General features: G+C 43.6%; 1 protein-coding gene across 1 annotated transcript; it reads right to left on the bottom strand.

Moving 5' to 3' along the window:
• Positions 1-78: 78 nt before the first annotated feature.
• On the bottom strand, positions 79-10,348 carry poglut2 (protein O-glucosyltransferase 2). The gene is made up of 10 exons (XM_062456506.1): positions 9,775-10,348; positions 8,997-9,202; positions 8,382-8,587; positions 7,029-7,106; positions 6,507-6,679; positions 5,997-6,234; positions 4,789-4,998; positions 4,379-4,468; positions 1,156-1,260; positions 79-237 (listed from the first exon to the last, which is right to left on the bottom strand). Exons 1-10 carry the CDS (start codon positions 9,957-9,959, stop codon positions 220-222), a joined length of 1,509 nt encoding a protein of 502 aa, XP_062312490.1. The 5' UTR covers positions 9,960-10,348; the 3' UTR covers positions 79-219.
• Between the last annotated feature and the right edge of the window lie 367 nt (positions 10,349-10,715).

The raw sequence follows: 10,715 nt of genomic DNA, 5'->3' as shown, positions 1-10,715 counted from the left end.
CTTCCACAAAAATCTACCTGCATACCTCGTTATTATGTTGTTAATGAAGGATTGGAAAGTAAGCACAAACTTTGTACAAACATAGAAAAAATATTTATTATAAAAATGTGCAAAGCAACATATTGAGCAGGAGGCAGCAATACAATTAGTAACAACAACCACTTAACAATACATGTACAAACAATTAAGCAATTGTTTGATATTATAACACAGGACCGATCAAAGTTCATCTTTAGGCTGTAAAATAAAACAGAAAAATGTATGTCACAAACTTGATCTGGGAAAGGGTTAGTGTCAGGGTCATAAAAGTTATGTTTTTAAAACAACGTGATATAAAATCACAATATAAATGTGCCGCATTTCAATGCATTTGTTATGTGTTTCTGATTAATCCACTATTAAAAACATCAATAGGAAGAATCTTAAATATTATAAAAAGACCGTAGAATTCTTCCATCCATGAACGTGGAGACTGCGGTTCAGGACTGACAGTATTTAGTCAGAGTCTCCCCATAAATTAATAAAGCAATTTGACAGAATCCACTTCCCTCGTGTCACTTTTCAAATCAACCTTGGACAGTTTGCTCGTAAAAAGATTCCCGGGTCAATTCTCTAAATTGTGTTCTCTCTCGATCCTAATCAGCTGTTACATAAACACAAGTGTCTCGGTTCAAGGCCAAGCAGCAGCAGAGATTCTAATCCCTCGCACTGCCCTGGCCTCCACAGGTCTGCGTTCCTGTATGACCACAGCACTGAAGTGGGTCTTCTAACAGACAGTCACACTTATGAGCCACCTGAACGGGCTGGGATCTGACCGGAATCGGTGTCATGGAAACGCTGGTGTGACTGTTCTATGGAATGTACTGTAGCTGTGCTCCGCAGCTCATTAAGTATTCATGACAACACCACTGTCGGGTTGAAAGCGTCAACAGATCAAGACAATCTATTATTATTATATATATACAAATGCAGGGGCGTGGGTTCCTTTTCACAGATTTTAATAACTGAAGATACGGCTGTCAAATTTTCTTTAATAAAAAGTGTGTGTGTGGGGACAACGACATATATTTGCCTGTTTTCAGAAATGAAACCTACACCTCTGTTTGAATGAGACCCAAAGTGAGCCTCCCGGTGTTGCTTAGCGACGGTGCTTACCGGTGTTCTGTGGCAGGAGCAGGGGAAGAGGTCCTCTGAGGGCTGGGGAACGCTCTCCATGCCCTCTCGAACCCTGGGCTCCCTCACCTGCAGCTTGGCATACTCCTGCAGACAAACAGAAAAAACATGGATTTAATCGCCGTTCTCAGTAGTTGTTGTTGGAAAGAATATTATAGATATTTTTTTTTATAAATCATTAAGCGAATAACTGAAACAATCTTGTATACAAATATCCCTCAATAAGATCGTACGCAAGAGATCAAGACTAAATACATTTTCACACGCCGAACAGACACCATCTGCACAGCTGGTGTAAGCAAAGTAAGCAAAAGGCATTCGTACTGACAAACGACGATCGTCAAGGTAACTTCATGTATCTAAAACATGCACATGGCATGCAAACTCCAGCAGGTAGCATGCCATGTGACCCCCCCCCACACCTTCCCATCTAGAGAGCGTAAACCTTTATGACTGACATTCTACTTTGAGCCAGAAAGTGTGTTTAAACATTAATTCTTGAACTGCAGGCTTATGGGGTTCAATAAAGCATTCTCGGGCCACATCACAACCATCCAAGATGTCCCATTCTCATGAAAGAAATAGGGCAAGGCAGCATCCTGCCATCAATGTATCCTCAAATATTTTATAACTATCGTGTTGAAGTAGGTGCTCAAATGAAGCTAAATCATTTGTCAGTGAGACAAGATAATATTATTTGGTGAGATATGTTGACATCAAAATATCTAGACATAGAAAAATGTATCCATATGACTAATCTTTTAATAATTAGATGCACTTTTTATAGAAAATGCTTGGAAAGAAAGACCTAAGTTTACATATGTTATATGTAAGATCAGCACTAACACAATATAAAACCTATAAACATGCTTAAAGAGAACCAAGCCGAAAAAAAATGAATGAAAGTGAATCCCTGCCAGATTTTTCACAACTTAATATTAAACTAGAGAGGGTGCTTGCTTGTGTCGGTTGCACAGGGGTCCGTTTTTGAATGACATTTTTACAACTGATATTTCTGTTTCTGTATTTTATATAAAATGAATACTTATTATTTATAAAGATTACATAGATTTAAAAGCATTTTTTTTTTTTGCTGCTCATTTACAACTGAAAATGCGAGTGAAGTGTAGAATGAAATAGATGTCTTCTCATTTCCCCTGCAAGAGGCAGCCTCATTGTTGAATCAAAACGAATAAATTTGGCAGACCGGTGTAAAAATGTACCTAATCTCTATGACTTAAACGTCATTTTAAGTTTTTCCCTTCTCATGATACTTTCAGGCATTTAGCCTACTCATTGCATTCATTCATTAATAAAGAACCCCCTTTGAAGATTATTCTACGACGTTACCCGGCAGTAGAAGATGGAATCGCGATTCAAACATTACCATCTGCTAACTGAAAAAATGCCCCCCAAAACGTAAATAAGCTTGACATTGATTTAGTGGAAAATCGCTCATTCATAAAAAGCTCACTGGTAGCGATCATTGTCAGTAACAACGCAAAATGCGATAGAGCCCTGTGTGGAGAAGCTGCCCCGGTAAATTGTACTACTACGGTACAGTACTAGACTACTGCTGTGTTCGTCTTGGTAGCGATTGCGTTGGTTGAATTGGATTTAACGTTCCGTTGTACGGTTTAGGCTGAAATTAATTATTTTCATGAACAGATTGACAACGTTTAGGCTGTGGCAATGAAGTTCAGGTTAGTAGTTAGATAGACTTTTGATTTAAGTAAGGAGAGTGCCGAACATGTTCTGTCGCCGTTTGACTTCCTAAACAGCTGTGTCTCGCGTAGGCTACAGCGTTTCAGTGAGCAACACTGGTTTGAAACCACAGGTAATGATAATTTCACCCACAAATCGTTTACTTGTAATGTAATGTCATAATAAATCCTACAACGAAAATGTATTTGTGAGGAATGTTTATTTTAACGATTGAAAACAGATGCATCATAGACCACTGTAGTATGTGTTGCCCGGGCAACAGAGGCTAATGTCATGATGCTAATACTTCAGTGACATAGTAGACTACTGTTTCCGAAAGTAGATGTACTTCCTTAATAAAATCAGCTTATATTGTACATTACACGTCACAATTGTGTGTCATATCACAAAGTAAAATTAGTAAGTAGTTATCACCCTGGCCTCTTTGCTTGTGGCGTTTCTGCAGCTGCCTTGCAGTAAAGCAGTTAGCTTAGCTATCTCCCAGAAGTTAACGAGCTGCTAAACTAATGTTCTGCTAGAGGTAGTCACGCGAGTTTTCGTGACGTTAGTGACGTAAGTAGCGTCATTGACTGTGGCTAGCAAGTTAGCCACCGTTAGCTTCACTTTTCGCCACAAAAACTTAATTTCCACTTAAACCATGCAACGGAACGTAAATCCCAATAGAAGCAACTCAACGCTACCAAGACGAAACTTTTGACACCTAGGTTGTCTATGTAGGCCAAATATTGACAGAGTTTTAGGGGGACAAAAAGAATAATAAAAATAATATATATGTGAGAGAACAAAGGTTGTGCCCTTGCCGAAGGCAAAGCACACCCAATTACGACTTTCACAAACTGTGTTCCTCTGAACTAAATAGGGATGTTCAAACATAACTAAGGACCAGGATGGAATGCTGAATTATGGGATTCCTCCCCATAACTAGAGGTGATGATACACTGATGAATCAAGTAATCAGGGAGTCAGCTGGCTGAGCGGTTAGGGAGTCGGGCTAGTAATCTGAAGGTTACCGGTTCGATTCCCGGTTGTGCAGAATGACGTTGTGTCCTTGGGCAAGGCACTTTACCCTACTTGCCTCGGGGGAATGTCCCTGTACTTACTGTAAGTCGCTCTGGATAAGAGCTTCTGCTAAATGACTAAATGTAAATGTAATAAATAGAGATACATGGCAGTTCTGCCGTGACCTGACCCAGGAAACCTCATGACTACTGTCCTTGAGGGAGCTGTATAAAATGTCAGGTAGAGATGTCAAGATAAGATAGTCGAGCTGATAAGCAGGCTGTCTGACACGGGAGAGGTTTGGCTTTACCCAAAGTTGTAAAAATGTAAAGGAATATAAAAGTATGAATGAACTTCAGGGTTTTCATTCACACAGTAAAATGTTAAGATATTTCATATCAATACACACATTGCTCATTCTCTTGGCTCAGCAAGCTGTTGCTAGGCCCGTCGCTGTCCTACCTGCTTTCATGAACATTACCTGGAAAAGTTTGTAGTAGTAACAAAATATGCTGTCTCCCAGGAGATGGGAGCGGGCAAACTGTTGACCAGCTTCTGCAATTTTCTTTGCCTGAAAGAGAGAAATGAAAGGGTAACAGCTTGGAATTGTGGCAAATGAAACAGAAAACGATGAAGCCATGTTACAACTTTCTTTAGTTGGTCTCTGTCTAGGGAGACAGAAGGGCCTAACAAATGTTTGAACATTGAACAGGTATGCAAGTGTAAAAACCAAGGCTACAATATGTCACTATAACATTTTTACACATTTTATAAAAAACATATTGTAAACATACAACAAAGAAAAGTTCAATCTGCTGCCCCCCACGGGGCACCAAACCACATTTCAACCCGGGCACTATGCACCAGCAGTTCCAACCTCCTCCTCCTCACCTCCTGGTCGTGCTGGCGGGCCCAGGTGATCTTGTCCAGCAGGTCTCCCAGGTCGGCTCTGACGGGGATGTAGTGCTCCCAGGGCCTCAGCTGGCTGTAGAAGTGCTCGTAGTATCCCGAGTCCTGCTTCAGAACCACGCTGTCCCCCGCCAGCAGGTAGGGCAGCCTGTACGCAGCCACCGTGCCGTCGATGTTGATCTGGTACTTGTACTGCGGGAGAGGGAAGCAGGGATGAGCTGGTGATGAGGTGGCGTGTTAGCAGCCTGTTGGGGGAGCGTGTGGGGGGAGCGTGTGGGGGAGCGCGTGGGGGGAGCGTGTGGGGGAGCGTGTGGGGGAGCGTGTGGGGGAGCGTGTTAGCAGCATGTTAGGATGTTACAGACACAGTTCGGTTTGTGCTGGGGAGTTTGAGACCCAACAGGAAAGTAACCAACTTTGTAGAGTTTTCAATAAATGCATTTTTTGTTTTAAAGGATACTTTGCCAGTGTGCTGAAACTTTCAGTTGATTTACTGACTATGTTATACGTTACATATCATGCAGAGTTTTGACGTTATAGACACTTAATGTCAGTTTTAACATCGAAGTAAACTGTCTGTAGGGAACTCAAATGTACATGGAATGGTTGTGAGGAAGCCACTCCTTCTTACAGCTGAGACATGCAGCCAACAATATTTCTTTTCCTTGCTTAGTCATGTTTATGGCATTGTAAAGTTAACTGCATAAAACCAACATTTTAACAAATGTGACTCCTTGGTGGTTGCATTATGTTTTACAAGCAATTAACATTATTTTTAAGAGGAAATTAGGGAATTAGCGACACCACAATGTTTAGTTTACAGAATATTACTATTACTATAATTATTATGTTATGTTGCCAGGTCACTTGTCTAGCAATTTAATATAGTCTTTGACTCTTCTACCTTGTAAGAGTCCATATTTTTAGGCCTACTTGTGAACAGTCAGGTTTCACAGAGCCAGGTGCACCTGTCACTCCATAAAAGCTAGACTACATTCATGCTCAATGCAAATCCATCATACTAGGTCCCGGGTTTACCCTAAAATGACAAACCAAAACTAAACTAAAACATTCTGGCCTGGATGCGCATTCACTAGAGCCAGCTAAACGTGTACTGGGAAGAACTGCGAACAAACGAACAGCGCTGGCGACACTGCGGAGACACAGCGAGCCACGCTACGACATCTCCTCACCTTGAAGAAGTCGAAGAAGGACACGTGCTTGACCAGCGGTCCGTAGAGGCTCTCGTCGTGCTTGAAGAAGAAGAAGTTGGTGAAGGCGGCGTCCACCATGTCGGGGTGCGCCCTGGCCAGCTTCACCAGATCCAGGCGCTCCTTACGGCTGTCCCGCCCCCTCCAGAAGCCTGAGGCATTCTTCTCCCTCCACGGGGGGCCCGTATTGGCCTGGACAGACATCATGTCCAGGCTCACCCTGTTTAGTGGAGGAGAATACCTGTCAGTCTTTCATACAACTTTGTAAGTGAAGTGTAACAGGAAAGGTGTGAGAGAGAGAGAGAGAGAGAGAGAGAGAGAGAGAGAGAGAGAGAGAGAGAGAGAGAGAGAGAGAGAGAGGTGGAAGGTAAAGCTTCAGTCTACACTGTACTCGCTCTTATCCAGTGAGCTACCAGGGCGCCCCTGATTCATTTTGAACCCTGATGCTTGCTGTTTTTATTTTCCAATGTTTGTAAGGAGAGACAGCCTTGCCTTCCCATGGTCTCCAAGACCGACTCGGTGAGGTCGTAGGTCGGCATGACGATGTCTCTGGTGTCGTTGGAGCCGCACCAGGAAAAGATGGGGTGCAGCTTGTCTGAGGGACTCCTCTTCTCCAGGGGCCAGTCGCCCAGGTTCACAAAGAACTCCACGTCAGGAACACGCACCTGGAACACGGAGAACCCACGGCTCTTAAAACCTGCATGTCGACAGGCCTAGCCCTCATCTTCTCAAGTTGTTCATCTGTCCTGTGGTTTGCTTCCATGGGAGTGTCCTGGCTTAGACAGTCCACTTGCAACTACGCATTTCAGAAATAACCAAGGCAGTTTGTATTTCAGTTTGTATGGAAACTGTAATACAGTTTGCATTTCCCCCACCGTCCTATGAAGGTTTGTGTCTGATGATCCTGCTATGGAATGACACCTCCATCTAGTGGTCACTTGGAGGAATAACTCCCACGTGGTAGGCTGCTTCCTATAAAACACTGTAGATGTTCATGTGAATCTGAGCACTCACCTTCCTGGTCAGAGAAAGGAGAAAGGCATCGATGAAGATCCTGAACCCCACATGTTCTCCTAGGGTCTTAATGTAGACCTGAAACATTTACATTTAGTCATTTAGCAGACGCTCTTATCCAGAGTGACTTACAGTAAGTACAGGGACATTCCCCAGAGGCAAGTAGGGTGAAGTGCCTTGCCCAAGGACACAACGTCAGTTGGCATGACCGGGAATCGAACTGGCAACCTTCGGATTACTAGCCTGACTCCCTCACCGCTCAGCCACCTGACTCCCTACAGCAGTACATCAGGTGTCGATGCTCAGAACTAGTACACCTGTAACATAAACTAAACATCCCATTTTCAATAGTCGTGTTCGATTCTAGTTTAACGTTCATGAGAACTGAGGCAGTACATTGGAATAAGCCATGGGCTATAGTACATGCAGCTGCAAGGTTCTAGATTACGACATGAGGCCTATCACACAGTTCTTCTATTGCCAATTGCCACACACAAACACACACATCCTGCCCACACACACAGGTCCCCTGTTTGTTCAGCATTTTTACACTTGTAAAACAAGAAGATGGGTCTTGTCTGAACACCCACAGTGATTTGGATCCCAGGACCGAAGTGCACTGTGACATATGGGGACAGGGACAGTTGTGACCTGTACTACACCCCACACCTGTTGGTGTCAGAATGCCATGATTACAGGTGTGGTGACCAGCTGTCGTAAACACTGCTGGAGGGTGTGGGCAGACCCGTTTACTGAGTCACACATGCCGACAGACTTTCTCTGCTTGCTCTCTAACTCCAAATATGTTTATTTGGAATTTGTTTAGAAATAAATGAATGTCTGTTTCTACAGTAATGCTGTCCCTCCCCTATACAACACAGTGACGGACAGCCAAACAGCCCTCAGCACCTACAGTACAACTACTAACGCAAGTCAAGCTACTTAAATCAGGACTTCTGTAAGAAAGAGAAACACAATTTTCTCCTCGAGTGAGTTTTTCTGGGAGTTTTTCCTTGTCTTCCTTGAGGGTTTAGGTTGGTTGAGGGGCAGTTCTATGGGCGTATGTGAAGCCCTCTGTGACAGGCTTGCGTGCAAAAAGGGCTATACAAATACATTTTGATTTGATACAATTGATATGGTTTCATTTGAAGTAAAGCACTCAGAACCAAACCGACTATGATCATCTTGTGACGACCTGCACTGAGCTCTAGTAAAATGTGTAGATCGCTGCTTTAGTTAAGGTCAAAATTGCAGTGTTACACTGCCTGTCTTGGTCATCAGGCAGTGGAATGCCACATCAGACACCGAATTCCCAGAGCCTGCCAGCTCTAGAAATGTGTCCATGGTTGTGACCTTGTTGTCTTTGATGGTGTAGTGGCACAGGCTCTGTCTCTGGCCGAAGCGCTGGGGGATCTCCTGGGCGTTGCGGTCCGGGTCCACCCTGGGGTAGAGGGCCAGGTCGCTCTCGATCTGGGGGAAGGAGGAGGGGCAGTGCATGTCCCGCTGCCACTCTGCCCCACTGGGCTGGGGACAGTCACAGCCGTCGTGGTACACGGGGCCTGGAGACGGGGACACACATGGGGGGACAGAAGGAGGAGAGGGTCAAGAATCGTTTGAGCATTCATTTGAGGACTGACAATGGCAGGGTTTCCCAGATTCGTTAAGAAGCTCTTAACGCTAAGAGCTTCTTAGGAACGTTCTAAGAACGCTCTAGAACGCTCTTAGAACGCTCCTAAGAAGCTCATAGCGTTAAGAGCTTCTTAACGAATCTGGGAAACCCGGCCAATGTGTGTGTGTGTGTGTGTGTGTGTGTGTGTAAGAAACAGAGAAGAAGTGAGCATATGTGTCTATACTTAGTGGTGTGTGTGTGTGAGTGAGTGAGTGAGTGAGTGAGTGAGTGAGTGAGAGAGAGGTCCTAAATTCTTAAGCATAACTCTCTCATTCATAGACGGATGAGTGGCGCTGCACCTTTCACAGTGAACGGAGACCTGGCGACATGCTTGTCTTCGAGCAGAACGTCAATATGCAGGTCTGTGTAGCTGGCGTACATCCTGTAGCGTACGAGAAACGAGCCATCTCTGCGATCCAGAACCTGGATCCAGATCCTGGAGAACTGCTCTGTGGGAGACACGATCTTCACCTTGAAGGTATCCTCGCCTGGTGAGGAGGTCAGACTACAAGGTACAAGGTCAGTCAGTCAGTAAGATCGCAGGTTTAATAACGATCTTGCCCTTGTATTTTGGTGCACATGATGGAACAATATTTTGTTTTAGTTATTTGAGAAAGTTTATCTTGCACTGAATTAGACCGCATTTGCTGCCTTAGAGTTGCGGGGAAGGATTCACCTGGAGGTTCACCTGTGTATCTTGTCAGCCACACCAAAACAACAATTATGTAACGATTAGTCTATGAAGCCTAATAGTTAAAGATGACGAAACAGTGACTCTACGGAGACAACCGATATGACACTCGAAGGAACACGACACGCACACAAGATACCGTATTTTGCCCCAAGGTGTCGTTCTACTGAATGGACTCGTTGCTTGTTGTACTCAAACCAAATTAATGCACAATGTGATCTCAGTCTCATGTGTATTCAGTGACGCAAGCGTGGTGTTCAACTTTTTAAAACCCTACACACGTGCTTAAGATGTTATAACATTGTAGCCCATTTACGCCCCTTTGATAGACGGTTCTCAGCCGCCGTTGACGGACAATGAGGATACAGGCCTATGATACTACTTACTTAATCCCATTGCTGTCCACTGCTTGTATGAAGAAAAAACGTGCAGGAAGAACAACATTTGCTTCCAGTCCAGGACCCCATACCAAAGTTTTTGCAGCACTCGGCAACGAACCGGTGCAAACTCCAGGAGGCAGAATTAAGAGTCCTAGCCAGCACAGCACAAACCACGGTAGTTTAGCCAACATTTTAGGTATCTGTATTCCTGAAACCAGCGTTTCTCTGTCGTTTTTTGTCTTCTCCCCGATTCTTTACAGAACAGTTACAATATTGCAAATTTCCATTCCCTTGTAATGTAAATGCACAATTCTACATCTGGTCGCCAGAAGCGGTATGCACCAGACACTATGCGATCACACTCTTTCTAGAAACTGTACGGATACAATGTTTCATCAAGTCGCAGTGACACATCATTGTATCTTTGTTTCCGTCCAACGATATCTCTGTCACACGTATAGCTAAAGTTTTCGGTATAAAGGAGATTTTTTTTTTTATGTGTTCCTCGACATGGAAGACTAACTTCTACGGATGGAGTCATGCAGACGGACACGGAGAGAGACCGTCTGATTGGCTGTTTCTTCCACGTCTGGCGTGCAATGAAAGTAAAGCTTCAATCTGATTGGCTTAGAGGAAGGGGACGTTCAGACGCATGTCTGACACGCGAAGGGGTTTAACTTATCTTACGTAAGAAAGAATGTGTATTTTCACTCTTTGTCTTAAAATGTTGTTAAGGTGTTTCAAAATGTTTATGTTTAACATAAAATAAATGTTAAACCATTGTCCATAGTGTAGCCAACTTCAGGTTATGTCTAGTATAAACAATTCCCCCAATGGAACTATAAAATGAATGATTATTAATTAAGGCTATTATTATAGTGTGATTCACATATAAATAAACCTAACTAACAAGACCACAGGTCTAGACAAAAAAAAACTGAGTTAAT

Source organism: Osmerus eperlanus, chromosome 3 (genome assembly GCF_963692335.1).
Source record: "Osmerus eperlanus chromosome 3, fOsmEpe2.1, whole genome shotgun sequence".
Classification (NCBI taxonomy): domain Eukaryota; kingdom Metazoa; phylum Chordata; class Actinopteri; order Osmeriformes; family Osmeridae; genus Osmerus; species Osmerus eperlanus.
This window is presented reverse-complemented; position numbering and strand designations above follow the sequence as displayed.

Excerpts from the sequence above, each read along its gene's own strand:
- poglut2 (XM_062456506.1), bottom strand. The coding sequence starts at position 9,959 with ATGTTGGCTAAACTACCGTGGTTTGTGCTGTGCTGGCTAGGACTCTTA. Across the intron at positions 6,680-7,028 it reads TCCTTTCTCTGACCAGGAAG|GTGCGTGTTCCTGACGTGGA; the intron begins GTGAGTGCTCAG and ends TCCGTGTTCCAG. Across the intron at positions 4,999-5,996 it reads CCTTCTTCGACTTCTTCAAG|TACAAGTACCAGATCAACAT; the intron begins GTGAGGAGATGT and ends CCTCTCCCGCAG.